The following is a 19,539-nucleotide window of genomic DNA, read 5'->3' on the forward strand; positions in this document are numbered from 1 at the left end:
TTTAGCTATTTAATTAATAAATCACGTTTGATTATTTATAATAATCCCAGATATTGATGCCCATTAAATGAGCCAGAACTATATATATATATATATATATATATATATTTCAAGACATAGGAAAAACTACTAAGTGGGATCAGTGAGGTTGGACGCTTGGTGGCGGCACAACCTTGTCCTAGCTGGCACGCACGCCACCTTAAAATCATATAATTTTATATAAATAAACAAATAGCAGACATTATATATGTATATGCATAGGGACCAAGGGCGGCTCAAGAAAACAACCATTTAGACATCTAAATTTAAAACAATATAATTTTTAAGATCTTATCATTATAATTATATTAATTAAGAGTTAATAATAATTTTTAAATTTAATTAATGGTCTCATTATTAACTATAAATTTTAAAAAGTTTTAAAATTTTATTTTTGAAATCATAATAATTATTTAGTTATATAATTAATTAATATTTAAACTTTTTTATTTAATGTGGCACCAATTTAATAGTTTCCATCAACTAGCTTTTAAAAATAAAAAATAATAAATTAAGTTCTTAATTTTTTTTTATTTTAATATACAATTAATTCTCTTTTTCTTCCAACAAACAAATTTATTTCCAAAAACAAATGTAGCTTCAATACATAATTATTCTCGAACAAACAAATATATTTCAAAAAATGTACCTTCAATAATTTATATATATATATATATATATATATATATATATATAAACTAATTAGGGTCAGTTTTATGCTTGGACTTGAGGCCTTTATAAGCCTTGAGCCACCCTAAATTAGGGATAGGGCGGGATAGGGAAGGGGAGCGTCCTCCACTCATTCCCTCATCCCGGGTGGGGATTCCCTGTCCCTGCCCCGATTAGGATTCTCCGTCTCTGCCCCGGTTGGGAAATCAGAAAGGAAGAAGTCCCACGGGGACCCTTGCCTAGCTTCCCATCGCAATTTTTTTTTTTTTAAAAAATTCAATAATTTAAAGCTTATATCTATGAACTTAGATACTAATTGAGACAAATCCTTATCAATAACAAACATGATATTATATTTTATTTTTTAATTTTTTTTTATTTTAACATATTTTTTTAAAAAAAAATCCAATAGTCTAAGATATAAAATCATTGAAATTAGATAGACCAATCCTTATCATTAACTAACATAATATTATATTATATTTTTTAATTTTTTTATTTCAACTAATATTATATATATATATATATATATAGCATTTCTGGGTGGGAACTCCATAGGGTCGGCCCTACCCACTATAGTGACTTGGGAATTTTATTTCCGGTTCTCGTCGCTACAGGGATTCCAGCCTCGAGCCCATCCCTACATATGCATATATTTGTGGACTTTGTTTAAATAATAAATACATTTTTAATATATATATATATATAATATTTTATTTTTAATAATGTAAAATTTATAAAAATTTACATTAATAAATAAAATAAAATATTGAATATATAATTTTAGTAAGGATCATTTGGTATATTGGTATTGAGTAATTTGCAAAGGGCATTCTCCCATTGAGGAGCCAGATTCGAACCCCAGCTTACATTAGGTGAGGACATAAGTGTTGTAAAGCTTATACTCTGAGCTTAAGGGTGAGTTTGGATAACGGCATAGGAATGAGGGTAATGAAGAAAGGGATATGATAGGAATGAGGGTAATGGGAAGGTGATAGGAACGAAAACTTTGTTTGATTAGGGAAGGTTATGCATTGAAAATGTAAAACGTAAGTGGAAAATATGTGAGATAATTACTTTATACCCTTCTTGCAAACAAATATATATATATATATATATGTTCAATGACACATAAATGTTTTCAATTATTAATATGCTCATTAAGAATGAATTAAGTTAATTAATTATTTTATTAATACAATTAATATTTTAAATTAAATAACTTTCTCATTTTTAAATATCAATCTATGGTTTATTTTTGTAATTAATTATTTAAATTAATTAAATATTTTCTCAATTATATGGCTGATTGTTATAATTGTTGTTTTAAACTTTTAATCAAATAAATTTTTATATATACTATAGTTTCATTAAATTAATTAATTATTTTATTAATATAAGATAAAATAAAAAGATGAGAGAAAATTACTTTTATATCTTTATTATAAAGAAATAATATATATATATATAATGACAAATTAATGTCTATATTTATTTAAATTATTTAAAATATAATTATTTATTTTAATATTTGGATTATCAATTAAACTAAATAAAATCTTTTTTTAAAACTAAATATGGTAAATATTTTAAATATTATTTCTCATTTTAATTATTATAATAGTTATTTAAATTACTTATTTTTAATTATTCAAATATATTATTATAGATAAAAAAATATAATTTACTTTAATTATTACGATTAAATATCTAAATTAAGTAGTTTATATTAATTAATGTAATGTTTAAATATAGAGAGGGGTAAAATAGATATTTGACACATATTCCTTTATCTCTCTTCTCCATTCCCCCCATTTTAGGGGAAATTGTGATTACTCTCCAAAAGCTAATAAAGAAGAGTAATCCTTATCTTTATGTGCTACCCAAACACATCAATGGAAATATATAATCAATGATTATCCTATCAAGAATAATCCTTGATGTCATCCAAACACATCCTAAATTCTTGTGTGTTCATCGATGATAAGTGGTTTGTTCATATATAAATATATATATATATATAACCTAAAAAACAATAAAACAAAGATATGCCTTGATAAAAAGTATGCTTTATTGAAGATTATATATTTAATAAAAATCTAAATTATGACAAATGTTATTATATATATATATATATATATATATATATATATAACAAAGATATGCCTTGATAAAAAGTATGCTTTATTGAAGATTATATATTTAATAAAAATCTAAATTATGACAAATGTTATTATATATATATATATATATATGAATATGTGTAAACATTTGAAGCTATGGGGGTTTATTCTGATAGTATATTTAACTTTTGTGTGCACAGGTGGTTGCCTTTGACGTGGGAGATATATTTAATAACAATGATTCATTTATGTCTCCCACGAACTTTACAATATTCCCAGCAACAAGCATCAAAGAGTCCACAGCAGATTATCATTTGTCCAAACATGAGAATGCACAAAACATGGAGAGAAGTGCCTCTTCTTATATTCCCTTTAATGTAACCAACAAATAAATAAAATAAAAAAAAATTTAATTGATTAATCAAAACATTTTTATATAAAATTTCTTGACAGGGATTAATGTCATCAGTGGCGGAACCATGATTTACTTGTAGGGGGGGCTAATTCAAAATATATATATTAAAAAAATATCGAAATAAGCATTTGTCCGTCATGTAAATAATGATATATATAATAAAACTTTTGATTAAAACAACCATACTTTTAAGACATAATTGGGAAAAAAAAACATACAATAGCTATTTATGCATGCTTGAACTAGAACCGATGCCAGTGTTCGTGCCAGAAATGTGAGGCATGTGGCTAAGACTAAGAGGAGGTAACTTCATTCGCCGAGTTTGCATTTTCTGAAAACGTTGTAGAATCGCTTCATTGTCTATAGTTGCAAAAATCTCCCGCTCAATATAGACAACCAGGCTATCATTCATTAACCCGTCTCCCATTTTATTGCGTAAGTCAGTTTTCACAATATTCATCGCTGAAAACACCCTCTCAACACTAGCTGTCATAACTAGTAAAACCAATGCCAACTCGATAAGACGATAAATGAGTGGAAAAATAATACTTTTGCCTGTCTCAACCATCTTCCTACCAAAACCTCCCAAGTCCCCAACGTTTATAAAATTTGCATCATGCCGCACATCATAAATAAAAGTAGCAAGTTGATCCTCAAGTTTCATGCGCTCAGCCATTGTAAAATCTTCGGGATAAAGTTCTGCAAGACGAAGTAGTTTTTGAATGTTGAATTTGAAGAATGAGTCCCTTGGATCAAAGCATGACAGAAGAAGAAGTAATTCTGTGCTTGTTTCTGGGAAACGGTTTTGCATTTCTTGTGCAATCAAATCAATGACCTAACATTGGAACAATGATAAAATTACAAATATTTCTAAGAAACTAAATTAATGAGATTCACAAAAACATGATAAATATAAAGAATACTAACCTCGCATAAAATTTCAACACGGTAATGGTGACAATGAGTAATGACTTGCCCTTCCCGTCTAGAACGACCACGAATTCGCATATTTTCCTCCATATTAGGCACTGGGATTGAGTTTCTTCCACAAAAAGAGCTAACTTCCTCCAAAAATGCCTCACATCCTGTCTCCCTTAAGTCTTGAAGCCGAGCCTTTACAGCTTCAATCAAACACATTGCTTGAACAACATTTTGATTCTTTTGTTGTAAAGCAAGTGATAACTCATTTGTTATTCCCAACAAACGGCTCATCAAATACATCACAAACACAAATTGATAATTCTCCATTTTTTCAATCAAACTTGCTGCTATGCCTCTATTATCATTAGACACACCATCATCATACACGTTTTGGAGGACATCTAACACTGAAGCCCACAATGAGATTAGCAGGAGAATGGTAGTGTAATGCGATCCCCACCGAGTATCACCCGGTTTTGCTAAACTGGATTCTTGATTTTTTTTCCCTTGCTACTGACTATCTCTACCCTATCCAATTCTCTACCAACCTATCATGGTGATGTTGTCGAAGTTGGTCTTTCTTTTTACACGATACTCCCGCCATGTTAACAATTATAGTAACATATTGGAAAAAATTACTCACAATTCGATTGTCTTTAGCAACAACAGCAATCACTAATTGGAGTTGATGAGCAAAACACTGGATATACCTTGTTTATGGATTTTCTTTTAGAACAAGTGCCTTTAAACCATTGAATTCTCCTCGCATATTTGATGCCCCATCATATCCTTGTCCCCTCAATCTTGTAAGAGATAACCCATGTTTGGCAAATAGACAATCAATGGCATTCTTCAATGAAATAGCTGATGTATCCGGTACATGAACCATAGCAAAGAATCGCTCTATCACATACCCATTTGTATTCACATATCGCAAAACAACTCCCATTTGCTCCTTCACTGACACATCCTGGGCTTCATCAATCATAAGAGAAAAATACTTATCTCCAATATCATCAACAATAGCACATGTAATCTCTGATGCACAAGCATTTGCTAACTCTTTCTGAATCTTTGGGGAAGTCATTTGATTATTTGCAGGAGCATTTTGATTGACCTCCCTGAAAACCTTATCATTCCTTAGGCTATACCACTCAAGCAGCTCAAGGAAATTGCCCTTGTTCAATGAGCTCAAGGACTCATCATGTCCACGGAAAGCCAAACCTTGCTTCAATAAAAAGCGCTTCACATCTAAAACAACTATTAAATGAGTACGGTATTCAACCTCCATCTCTTGCGAATGTGTAGCCAATTGGTGTGCCACACTCTACCTCTGATTTTGAAAACTCTGAAATTGCATTCTTGAGTCATTATGCACACTGTTCACAGCACCAACATGCTCTACAAATTTTTCTAATGCTTTTTTTCCAATTATTGAAACCTTTTTTAGTGAATGTATCTTCTCTTATTCGATTTCTTCTACTTGGTGTGAAAAGGTAACACCAAAAACAAAATGCTGCATCTTTGGCCATACTGTACTCCAACCATGGATATTGTTTAAACCATGCATCCTGAAAACTTCTCCTTTGTTTGCCATACTCCTTTTGTGGAAAACTGTGGCCAATTGGTTGACATGGGCCTCTAGTTAAATATTCTCTTCGTATTTGATCTCTAATCCCAATATCAAAGTCTTCAATCACCTTTCGAAGGCCTGGATCACTAACAACGTCATTTGAATTGAAAATCACATCAGTGTTTTTCTCATTAATCCAAAGCTTGGTGGCGCTTTTGGACAATTGGATGACTCTTCACTCTGAGGTCGTTTAATTAAAAATTTATCCATATCCAATTGGCTATGAAAGTTTATAATGCTATCCAAAGACCAAAGTAAACATGTATAAATACAATTGATAAAAAAATAGTAGCTAAATATTCAAAGTTAATAATATTTGTTAATTTGTAATTTATTTCAAAGCATAAATCATAATATTAATGAACACATTCAATAAAAGCATACATGTGATAATTAGGATTAATAAGATTTTATAATTAACTATGATGAGTCTGATGACCACATTCAATAAAAGCACAATATTGAAAACAAAGTAGCATGATGGGCTCATTGGGCTAATTGCTAAATTAAGGACATGCCACATGGCAACAAAAGTCACAAGCTTATTCAATTTTAAAGCAAAAGAATAGATACTTACAAGTTACAAATATGGCTCTCAAGTTTCAAATTCAATCCTCAAAGAGTTGAAGCCAAATTATCTGGATATGTGATTTTTCTGAAAAAAAAAATCAATGCTGATTCATGAATGTGGTGAATGATTACTAAATTCACAAATAATCACAATTCACAAAAGGAAGACATCTTAGACATGTTCATTTACTGATTTACAAATAATCACAAGCCATGAATCTAATGAATGATGACTAGATTCACAAATAATCATAATCCACAAATAATCACAAGTTCATTTACAATGAAAAAAATTTACAATAAATTAAAATAAAATAAATAAATAATCAGCCTTGATTACATAGGCGGTTAGAGCCTTTTCTTTACAAACAAAATATTTAAAATATTTATAATGAAAAAGATTTACAAACACAACCAATAAAACAAACAAAATATTTCCATAGAATCATAGATCCTTGCATAAGAATCGCTCACCACTCATCAAATCAATTAATCAAAAGGAATTCACCCAACTTACTTATCCATAAAAAATTGATAAATTTTAGCATATCCATAGAGAGATTAGGAAAAAAAAAACATCAATGCATCATAGATTCAAAAACACAACTTAACACTAACACATCAAAGAAACAGACCAGATCGAGATGAAAAGCCCTCTCCAGTCTCCACTCTCTAGCAAGGCAACAATGACAGGCGGCACTGCGGCAGCAACTAGCAAGAGAGCAGATGAGCAATCAGGGGCCAAGGCAGTAGGGCACAAATTTTCAATCATTCACTATCACTCCCTTTCCTTTCTTCTATTTCTTTAGTTTTTTATATTTTTTCCCACCAGTGCAATGAACCCACAAACCTTTTGTGCTTAACTTGTTCTAGCACCAGGCTCATCGACACGTGTCCCGGTGTCCACTCTAAATTCTCTATTCTCTAATGATCTATCCTCTCCTTGACCATTGACCATTGTTGACCAATGAGTCAATGACCATCATTTCATCCCTTGTTGACCATCCTTTCCTTTAATAGTCTTCATTCTCCTGACTCCAGAGTCCTGAAAGGCTGAAACCCTTCCTCTTTAGACAACATCAAGGAGGTCAAGAGGCTTAGAGGGGGCTGAAGTGCTGAAGAGTTGGGGCTTCTTTCTTTGGCAAACTCTGGCTAGGCTTGAATAACAACAACTTTTCCGGCGCCAAGGGGTGGCTGAAGCCCCCGCTCGCCCCCCTTGGTTCTGCCACTGAATGTCATCTATTAAACACAAGTACATATATTGATCAATTAATATAGTGTGCTAAAAATAGAATTGTCGATTCATGAGAAACTAGAGAGTACTAGTATTAATTCACAGTTCATTAATTAGTCTAAATGAAGTTGTAGATGTCAAATCTAGAAAAAAAAAAAGCTAAAAATTGAAGCGGAAATAAAATCACGGCAAGTAAAGCATAGAAGAAGGGTGTTGGGGCATAGATTTTTAGTAGGGTTTGGTTAAGCTCTAGACAAAGTTGCACTAGATTTTGCAATATTGTTGAACCGAGAGAGTTCCTAAATAATATTGCCCCTTTTCTCAAAGTGAACAATAACTAGTCCCAAATGGTGTTTGTGAGTGTAATGAGATAGCTGAAACAATCAAATGGCAAGCTAAGTCCTCATAGGTATTTCATCAAACACCTTGCATGCATGCCTTGTAGAACACCTTATCATGCACCTAAGTGTACAAGCTTCCAAATACCTATTAGATATAGTATACCAGAACAATTAATATCCCAAGAAATAACCAATATATCAAATAACACTAAGATTTACGTGGAAAACCCTTGTGGAAAAAAACCACGGGTGTTGGTGAGGCAATCAAACCACTATAGAGATAAAGCAATACAAGGTGGAAGCCAACAACAATGGGGAGGCTGCAAATCCCCAATCTCTCTCACAAGAGGATTGATATGAATCACTCAATTCATCTTCTTCTTCCTTTCCCAATCCCTAGCTCTATTCAGAAAACAAAATGCCAAAACTCTCATTTTCGGATTGAAAGATGGGCTTTATAAAAACATTATTCAGAAAGCCCCCCAAAGTTGCCAAACATTCAATATCCAAAAGCTTCATCTCTAAATGAACAAATTAACAAATTGAAAAACTCACCTTCTCCAATGCTCTATATGGAGCTAGCTCGGACAAGCACAAACAATAACCAAGTCCATGCAATGCTCAAACTTTCCTGTCGGGACAACCTTGGGTAACATATCAGCTGGGTTGTGTTTTGTGTCAATCTTCTCCATAAATAAAGTCTTCTTCTTCACGTGAAGCCGAATGAAGAAGTTGCGTACATCAATATGCTTGGTTCTCTCATGAAACTTCTCATCTTTAGCAAGACTTATCACAAAATACAACACAATCAACTTGCTCAATGCCCAAATCGCCCAGAAAACCATGCAACCAAATACCCTCCTTCACTGCCTTTGTCAAAGATATGAACTCAGCTTCTCTAGTAGATAATGCAATAACTGACTGTAAAGTTGCCTTCCAACTAACACAGGAGCCATAGAGCTGAAACACATAGCCGGTAATTGAGCGTCTCTCATCAAGATCCCCAACAAAATCTGAATCTGAATAACCAACAACTTGCCCCGGATTTTCTATCCTCTGATCAAATATCAAACCATAACTGCTTATGCCGAGAAGGTACTAAAGGATCCATTATACTACCTTCCAATGCTGTTTGTTTGGCCTTGACATGAAACAACTTACAACACTAATAACATGCACAATATCAGGACGAGTACAAACCATAGCATACATCAAACTGTCAATTACACAATCATAAGGAAATCTAGGCATGTACATTTCCTCCTTTGTATCTAAAGACCCTGATGAAGTAAACAACCTAAAATGTGTTGCTGAGGGAGTAGAAACTGGCTTTGTTTGTGACATATTGAACTTGACTAGAACCTTCTCAAAATACTGGCTCTGTAAGAGCCAAAGCATGCCCTAGGACCTGTCACGATGAATATCCATCCCCAATAACCTCTTAGCTGCACCTAAATCCTTCATATGAAACTCACTTCCAAGCATGACCTTTATCTTCTCAATTGCAGAATGGCTCTTTCCAGTAATAAGGATGTCATCAACATAAAGTAGCATATACACCCTAGATCCATTTGCAAATGTCTGCTGATAAACAAAAATATCAAATGAACTCCTCTCAAATCCATAGCTGCTGACATAAGTATCAAACCGATGATACTATTGCCTTGGAGACTGCTTCAAACCATATAATGACCTTCTAAGCAAACAAACATGGTCTTCTTTGCCTTGAACCACAAAGCCATCTGGTTACACTACATAGATTTCCTCCTCTAGATTACAATGAAGAAAGGCTGTCTTCACACCTATTTGCTCTAACTCCAAATCATATAGAGCAACCAAAGCAAGTAAGGCCCGAATCGAAGTATGCTTCACAACTGGGGAGAATACAGCATGGTAATCTATCCTTTCATTTTGACTAAAGCCCTTTGCCACCAATCTAGCCTTGTACCTTGGAGTATGAACTTTTGGAGAAGTCTCCTTGAGCTTGAAAACCCATTTGCAACAAATAATCTTGCGCCCTTTTGATGGCAACACTAACTCCCAAGTGTGGTTCTTCTTTAGTGACTCCATCACCTCGATCATAGCCTGGACCCAACTAGCTGCTTGAGAATAACTGACTGCCTCTTGAAAAGTGCTAGGCTCATTATGCACAATATCCTCAGCAACTGTTAAAGCGAAAATAATTGTACCTCTATCTCTCGCTACAAGTGTGACCCATTCTCCATATCGCTGTGGTGGCCTCCTCTGCCCACGCAGACGATGTGCTATAGGAGAATGTGGAGCCTTTGAAGCTCCACCTGAATCTATATCCTCTAACTGATCGTCAACAACATCTAACTCGAACTCTGCCTCATTTGTGCTTTCATGAACACCACCTGCAGATTCTTGTGACAATAGTTGCTATTACTGATGCTAACTGTCAACTATAATAGACTCGGTCACTGGAGTCACTACCTCAAATGTTACCTTTTGTGCTACTTGCTCTACCTCAGAACCACCACCTATAGAAGCTTCACCTAAAGCAGGAGCTTCCGCCAACTGTCGACATGTTTAGAATCCTTACACCACAAATGATACCCCTTAACTCCATCACCATAGCCAAGGAAAATACACTTCAGACCCAGAGGTTCTAACTTATTCTAGCGAACATGAACATATGCCAGACAACCAAATACCCTCAAGTGATCATATTGAGGTGGTTTGCCAGACCACACCTCCTCTGGTGTATTGCACTCAATAGCTGTCAATGGTGAGCGTTTGATTAAGTAATAAGCTATGGTAATTGTTTCTGGCCAAAGATTTTGAGGTAACCTGGCATAAGAAAGCATACACCGGGTTCTCCCTAATAATGTTCTATTCATGCGTTCCGCTACTCCATTCTGCTGTGGAGTACCAATTGTGGTATAGTGTCGAATGATGCTGGCATCTTAACAATATTTCTCAAACTCTCTCGAGCGGAACTCTGTCCATTGTCAGACCTCAATTACTTGACCTTTCTTTATGTCTGTGTCTCGACCATAGCTTTCCACTAACGAAAATGACTAAAAGTTTCATCCTTGGACTTTAGGATGTAAACCCAAACCTTCCTACTAAAATCATCAACGAAGGTTAGAAAATAATTTCTACCTCCATTAGAAGCAACTAGCGCTGGACCCCATAAATCAGTATGTACATAGTTAATAATGACCCTTGTCATGTGAACAGACTTGCTAAATCTCAAACAAGTTTGCTTCCCGAAGATGCAATGCTCACAAAACTACAAACTGCCTATCCTCTAACTCCCTAACAAACCACAGTGACTCAGCTCTGCTAAGCCACACTCTGACATGTGCCCCAATCTCATGTGCCACAAAGTAGTTATAGTATCATAATTAATTTGAGAATTGGAAGCCACTGAAACTAACCCAGTAATTAAGCTGCCATGTAAGAAATACAAATCATCTGTATCTGGAGTAGTAAGAGCCTTCATCATGCACAAGAAGCCTTTAAACACCTTTATCTGATACTTTTGAGTTACAAACTTTTAGCCTTTTTTATCAAGTTCCTTGAATAAGATTTAATTCTTCTTCAGTCCAACCACATGACGAACATTTGTGAGTGTATAAACCATGCCATCATACATCCTGAATCTGATGGTGCCAATACCAACAACTTTGCACTTTGAGTCATTGCCCATAGTAACTAAGCCTCCATTAAATGGCTCATAGGTGGCAAACCACTCTCGGCATGACACATATGATAAGAGCACGCAAAATCAAGAATCCAACTAGTGCTAAAACTTATGTCACACTCAGCTGATGCACTAGAATCACAATGGTTAACTGATGTAATGTCTGCACTAGCAATAAGTAACTTACCCGAACTGCTATCTGAAACTGCTACAGTAGCTGAAGATATCTCACTCTTGCTGTTGTCTCCTTGCTTGTCCTTCTTTTTCTTCAACTTCGGACAATGACATTTAATATGACCCAATTCCTTGCAATATTTATAATGAATGTTTTTCTTACCCAAACGAGACTTTGAATGGCTCTTTGATTTCTTACCCTAGCTATAAGTAGCATTATCACCACTATGACCACGCTCTACTAACCTCCCATGTGTGACAACAAGACCTTCACCTTCACCTTCACCATGACTTTCCATGCCAGTCATAAGCAAATCTTTTGACAATAGAATAGAAGTAGCATTATCCGTGGAGATAGATTCCTTACCATAAAGGATTTGGTCTCTAATGCCATCATAGGAATTGGGGAGTGATCACAAGAACAAGATAGCCAAAATGTTCCATGTTTATAGAGCTTCCAGAATTTTGATAATCAAGCACCGCTTTATTGAACTTATTAATATATTGCTTGATAGAAGTCCCTTCTTGTATGTGCATCCTAAACAAGCGCATCATGAGGTAGAGCTGACTGGAGAGTAACTTGTCCAAATAGAGAGACTCCAATTCTTCCAAAGAGCTAAGAGGTCTTCTCCGAACATACTTTCTATAACACATTATCCACAAGAGCCAATAACCTTTTATCAAGCTTCTTCATCGATCTCATCATTTGACAAGTCCGAATCACCGCCTTCAGGCACACTATTCGAGCCCTTGTCAACTAGAATAGAGTGTATCTTAACTTTCCATAGCGGAAAGTCATCATTGCCATCAAATTTGTGTACTTCCAAAGTTGACATCTTTGATAAAATAGCAAACAAACACGTGCCATTGATAAGAAATTGAGCTCTAATACCACTTGTGAGTGTAATGAGATAGCGGAAACAATCAAATGGCAAGCTGAGTCCTCATAGGTATTTCATCAAACACCTTGCGTTCATACCTTGTAGCAACACCCTGTCATGCACCTAAGTGTACAAGCTTCCAAAGTTACAAAATACCTATTAGATATAGCATACCAGAACAATTAATATTCTAATAAATAACCAATATATCAAAGAACACTTAGATTTATATGGAAAACCCTTGCGGGAAAAACCACTGGCAGCGGCGAGGATATCAATGCACTATAGAGATAAAACAATACAAGGTGGAAGCCAACAACAATGGGGAGGCTCTAAATCCCCAATCTCTCACAAAAGGATAGATTTGAATCACTCAATTGGTACGAGCGGCGGTGAGGCAATCAATCCACTATAGAGATAAAGCAATACAAGGTGGAAGCCAACAACAATTGGGAGGCTCCAAATCCCCAATATCTCTCAAAAAAGGATAGATATGAATCACTCAATTCAACTCCTTCTTCCTCTCCCAATCCCTAGCTCTATCCAGAAAACAAAACACCAAAACTCTCATTTTCGGATTAAAAGATGGGCTTAATTAAACATTATTCAAAAAGCCCCCCGAAGTTGCTAAATATTGCAAATAGCCCATCTTCCATCCTACTACACATGCATATAGAAAAGTAAAGAAAGTGAAAGAGGAGCTGAACATCACAGTGTTGATATAGACTACACTATGACATACTGCATTGCACTCAATGAACTCTATCCAAAGAAAACATGGATCCAGTGAGTAGCCAATCCCTCTCTCGAGGCTATTGACCTTAATCCCATAAAAAGCTAGATTAGAATCAATTCCTAATACTCAGTTTCTATAATTGCATTATGATTGGAATCCTAATGTTGACTTACTTGTAAGAACGAAGGGGAAAAAATCTCAATCTCGAAGGGCCCTATTTTTAAGTAGACTCGTGGTTTCTTTCAATATGGTGTGTCTGTACTAGGTAGATCGCTCGATTTGTTACACAAGTACATCAACCATGAAACCCCCGGCTTTCGCTATAATAGAGTTCAAGACAAGTAATAGCACACAATTGAATTTAACATCAAAGTATCGCAATAGATCAATTTATACTAGCTTTAAAGTCTACAACCAATGTCATCAAAAAGTAAACCCTAGATTCTATCCATGCCCAAACACCATGAATCTTAGTTCTTCATTAGGGGAGACATATCATACAATCCAATTGATACGAAGAAAGCAAACGAAAGTATTAATACTCCCTTTAAGCTTCGTCACCTTGGAGTGCTAGTGAATATTCAACAAATCTTCCACAAAGGCCGTCGAGAACTCACCTTGATGGCTCTTATAATGCCCTAGACTGTAGATGAAGCCTTCCAAGTCGTTGGATTGCCAAAGAAGGCTTGGGATTCTTTCTCCTCTCTTTCCTCTGCTTGGCAGCTAAAAGTCTCCCCCAAAACCCTCAATAAAATCTTTGATACCTAACCACTTATGGGCAACTTATGGGTATAAGAACAAGGTTGTAAGGAGCTGGAAATGATGAATCGTGTGGCTTATGGGAATCTTACTACAACAAAGTCTGCCTGTAAGGTCTTCTATCTTGGTGTTACAGTCCAGCTTACGGCTGTAAGTGTTAGACCTTAAGTTTCTCTGAATGGTGCTTATGACTTCATTTATGGGGCATGTTTCATTCATGTAAACTCCTTTAGATAAACCTTATGCCCTAGCTTACGAGCGTAAGCCCTTCCTGTAAACCCCTCTATCTAGGAGTTATGCTTCTGCAATTACAAGCATAAGAATGCTCATAAGATTCTCTGGGTTAGGCTTACAGCCATAAGTGGTTACTGTAAGGGACTGTAAGGTGTTTTGTTTGATTTGTTTACTTTTTCTTGATGTTGAGGGAGCTCTTTCTTCTTTGTTTTGCTTTGAAATTGTTTCTTTTAGCTCCTTCCTACTCATTATGCGTTGCTAGTGACCTAGAATCATGTTTTACACCATGTTAAGCACCATCTTTCAAATGAATACTACACCAATTAGCATCACAAAATGTGAAATTCTCATCTCACCTTTCCACTATCGCTAAAGATATACTATGACAATATGCACATTGTCGTCACCAAATGCTAAAATTTACGTTACGGCACATACAAACGTCATTTTATAGCCATGTTTTTGTGATATTTATTTTTGTCATAAAATACATTATTAAGTGTCACAAAAAAACCATGGATCATCATAAAATATGAGGTGGATGTTTAGCTATTAATGACGAAAATCATCTTGTCACTAATATATGACATATATTTCGTCACCTATTATTAAAAAAATAACATCACTAGTTGTCATGGATCGTTACACAATATATGAAAAATGTTCAACAATTCATGATGGAAAGAGACCATCACCCAAATAGGTGACATATTTTTTCTAACCCATTATATAAAAATAATGTCACTAGATAACTTACATCGTCAGGAAATATGAGATGGATGCTTAGATATTTACGACGAAAACATGAAGGTCACATAAATAGGTGGCGCAATTTTTTGCCATTGTTTTTTTCTTTTGGAAAATAACATCATAGAATATTGTAAATGTTAAATTAATTGTGACATTAATATATTAGTCACTTGAATAGGTAATATTTATAACATCATCAAATATTTATTAATGTTTAACATTTCATGATGTTTGCAAGATGAAAATGAGACAAATAATTTTTTCGTCACCCATTTACAATTCACCATGATTATTTTAATATCATTTTTTCATCAAGTTATTTGTTAAAATATATAATATTTATATTGTATTATAATAAAAAAAACATAATAAAATGAAATCAATAGCATTTCCAAACTCATAATTTCAAATATAAACTATCTGAATAGGTGAGTAATCCTAAAAATTATAAAATATACTTACATCTTCATAAATTTCAAATTATTAAAAAAAAAAAGCTAGTTGATATATGTTGCATCTTATTCGCTAGCTTTCAATCTGATTCTTTTGATGACAATGATTCAATTGATGGTGAACCCCGACTCACTTGAAACTGTAATCAACATTCAATAAAAATAAATAACTAAATGATAAAAAGTAAAAGAACTGCAATGATAAGTAAATTTAAAAAAGAAATGACATTGCAAGGTAAAATAAAACTAAAACATACATTCTCTTCTTTCTGTGAAGAAGCCAAGTGGTTGTCTTAGGAGAAAATTTATATATTACTCTTCACTCATATAGGCAATCAAGAAGATGAACAATGGAGAAAAGGATTTTCTTTAGTGAGTTGTGAGAAGATTTGGTTAAATTTAGAGGAGAGGGTTAGATTACTCCTAATTAGTACAAATTTTTAAAGGCTATATTTGGCAGGGAATGAAAAAAATAGTAAAACTAAGTAAAGATGTGAGGACATTTGGTGAAAGTTGGAAGAGCAAAAAAGGTAAATTTTAATTGATACAAATTTTTAGGATCTCATTTGAACAAAATATTAATAGCCCTTTTTGGCAAGAGGGGAGAAAATATGCATTTTAATCAATCTATTGAACATTTGGGGTAACAAATTAATACTTTGCTAAAATTTAATATTCATAGTTTATATTACTTGTTCTTGGATTTACAATTTGGGTATTACTTTAACAATCATTTTTATCTTAATTTATACATTCTAATAAATAAGTTATATCTTACAAATTAATTTATACAAGATAATGGGTTACATAAGTTAGTGAGTTAATTAATTAATTTATTTATCATAATTGTTTTTCATTAGCATCCTATTATCAATCTAGAATGTATTTGTGTTTTATAAGATAAATTATTATATTTTTATATTTGTCATATTAAATGATCAGATTATTTATAACGTTTGAATTTTGTAAATTAATTATAAATTTTAGTATAAATATCAAATTAAATTTTATAATATCATTATAATTTAGTCATGTTCCATAATGAGAGAAAATTTCAAGTATTATTTTTAGGGGTTTTTAAATCCAGACCAATCTCATCTGTTTAACCTTGTTGACCCGAAGCCAATTTTAAGATGGATCTTGTTCGTCTAGAAAACCTGATTTGGAGGAATCCTAGAGTGAATCGGTGACATAACTTATTGGAGCAATAAACCATTGACTTGGTTGAATTTATTAAGGAGACTCAAATATCAACAAATATTTTTCTAAAAATATAATTTTTAATATTTTATACACTAATTTGTAAAATATAAATATCTTTTCTAAAAATAATTTTTTATGCTACATAAATAAATTTGTAAAAAATAAAAGGATGAAAAAATATATTTTTCCAAAATATATTTTTATAATTTTTTTAAATAATATGTATTAATTTATAAAAACATCTCACATTTTCTAAAAAAAAAAATCTGAGGCCTACAAGGTTGGGGCCATGGCCCTCCTTCCCCTGTCAATAGGTTGAGGGTCTTGCCCCCTCAGTGCACCCTGCCTTTTTAAAAGGAAAAGAGAGGATGGAGAAAGAGGAACACCCACCCCCTAAGATAAAAGAATGCTCGAGCACACCCTTGAGCCCCTCCTTCCGCCTTTGCAAAGAACATACAAGAATTTACGTGGTTCGGTCATTGTGACCTACGACCACATGTAGAGCGATAATTTTTTTATTATTATTCTTTTTTGAGAAAAAATTGATGCAACAAGTACAAGAGACCTTAAAACCAAAATTCATAATACAACCCCCAAGAAATTTGGTTCGGATTGCTCCAAATAATACATAAGAAAAATTGGTTCAGTTTATACCCATCTTCCAATTTTTTTCTCCTTTTAGATCAGGCTCCCAAAATTTTGGGTCAGGTCATAATTCGGAGTAAGACATGAAAAAATTCTAGGCATCTCAATAATTAATACTCGCATTAGAATAAAAATGATAACTCATTTGTGACGAAAACTTAATGTTATGCACCAATTAAACAAATGTAACATTATGTAATTTCTTCCACTAATGTTATATATATATATATATATATATATATATATATATATATATATATATATATATATATATATTAGTGACACAATAAGACTATCACGAATACTAATAGTATAGTGATATATGTACACGTCTCAAAATAATTAAGACATAGATTACGAAGCCAAATGATCACAAATAATGTACAATGGAATTAGTGACACAATGTCAAAAACTGTTTTAAAAAAATGACGTTATATAATCATTACAAAAAATACAATACATTGATGATGAAATGAGAGTGTTAACAAATATTATTAGTGTCACTAAAAATATTTTCCTCCATCTCCAATTGACGGGAAAACTTGGCGCCACACACTATGTGACGTTTCTATGTGACATTATCAAGTAGGGAGGATGGTAATGGGGCGGGGTGGGGACTACGCAAGCCTTTACCAGCTCTTTTTTTTTCTTCATGCACCCCCCCTTCCCCCGTCCCCCTCCCCTTTTTTTCATAAACAACCCCACCCTACCCCGCCTTGCTCATAATTATAAATAAACAACTAAAATTCATTAAAAACATTTATAAAATAGAATTTCTTATAAAACATATACTTATAAAAACAAGCTTATAAGAAATCTATTTTGAAGAAAATTTTCATTTACCCCTATACTATATAATATTTATTAATAATTTAAACTATTAGCGGGCAGAGCAGGGTGGGGCGGGGCAAGGTAATACCAAACCCTCCCCGACCCGCCCTCCTCACACAAAATCCCCGCATTGCTCGCCTACAGTGCCCCAATTTTTCAAAACCACCCGTTCGGGGAGGGTCGGGTCGGAAACTGCGGGTCGGGGTGAAAATTGGCATCTCTATTATCAAGCATCTTCATGTATATGCACCTTTCGTGACGTATAAAAATGCGTCATATAGCAAATCTTCACTAATCATCAAATTTGTTGTACTATCTACATTTATCATTATTTTATTTTATTTTCTCCTTATAGTGAAGATCTGTAATAGCGTTGTGGACGTAATCTACATAGTTAACCATTTTTTTTTTTGAGAAGTTCATACTAACAAGTAGTATTAGAGCTATGATAATTGAAAGCTTGGTGGTGGCTTAAAAAACTTCTGTCTAAGGAGACTAGTTGTTCATGCAAAGATCGTGTCCTAATTAGTCTATTCTAAGAACTTTCTTAGCAGTTAGATTCAAGTTAGAAGTGCAAAGTTATGGCCGGAGAAGACGAATAAAGGATTGGAATTAACATGTTTGATGGCTTAGATTTATCATTTTAGCGATTATAGATTAGCATTTATTTGTATAGTAAGGAGTTCCATCAACCTCTATTAGGAAAGAAACCATAAAAGATGAAGGACGAGGAGTCGAACCTTCATAATTGACAGGTGTTAGCTATAATTCATTTGATCCTAACAAAGAATGCGGTGCATAACATAGTAAAAGTGAACATCATGTTGGAGATGATGTGTATCTTGTTGGACATGTATGCAAAACCATTAGAAACAACAAACTATATATTTGAAAGAAGTTGTTCAACTTGAAGATGGGAGAAGTTGCTTCAGTGGTGACATATATCTATGAGTTTATCGCTATTGTTTCATAGTTGACGTTTGTTGACATAAATTTCACTGATGAGATTCACTTGCTTATCTTTTAGGTATTATTACTAAATACTTGGAAGCCCAAGCAGGTAGCTGTTAGCAATTATTTTGGCAAGGGAAAGCTATAATTAAACGATGTCAAGGGTAGAATTCTTCCTAAAGAAGTTCAAATATAGATTCAGTTGAAGGAACTTTATCAAGTTCTACTCTAAATCTCGAGAAAAAAAATGCAAGAGCTATGAAAAAATTCTAATTAAGAGTATAGCAGATCCAAGTAAAGAAGCATT

At 33.6% G+C, this 19,539-nt stretch overlaps 1 protein-coding gene across 1 annotated transcript; it reads right to left on the reverse strand.

The window, feature by feature from the left end:
• Positions 1-3,469: 3,469 nt before the first annotated feature.
• Positions 3,470-5,458, reverse strand: LOC120284168. The gene is made up of 3 exons (XM_039290961.1): positions 4,918-5,458; positions 4,174-4,574; positions 3,470-4,081 (listed from the first exon to the last, which is right to left on the reverse strand). Exons 1-3 carry the CDS (start codon positions 5,456-5,458, stop codon positions 3,470-3,472), a joined length of 1,554 nt encoding a protein of 517 aa, XP_039146895.1.
• Positions 5,459-19,539: the final 14,081 nt, after the last annotated feature.

This window comes from Dioscorea cayenensis, chromosome 19, assembly GCF_009730915.1.
Source record: "Dioscorea cayenensis subsp. rotundata cultivar TDr96_F1 chromosome 19, TDr96_F1_v2_PseudoChromosome.rev07_lg8_w22 25.fasta, whole genome shotgun sequence".
NCBI classification, from domain to species: domain Eukaryota; kingdom Viridiplantae; phylum Streptophyta; class Magnoliopsida; order Dioscoreales; family Dioscoreaceae; genus Dioscorea; species Dioscorea cayenensis.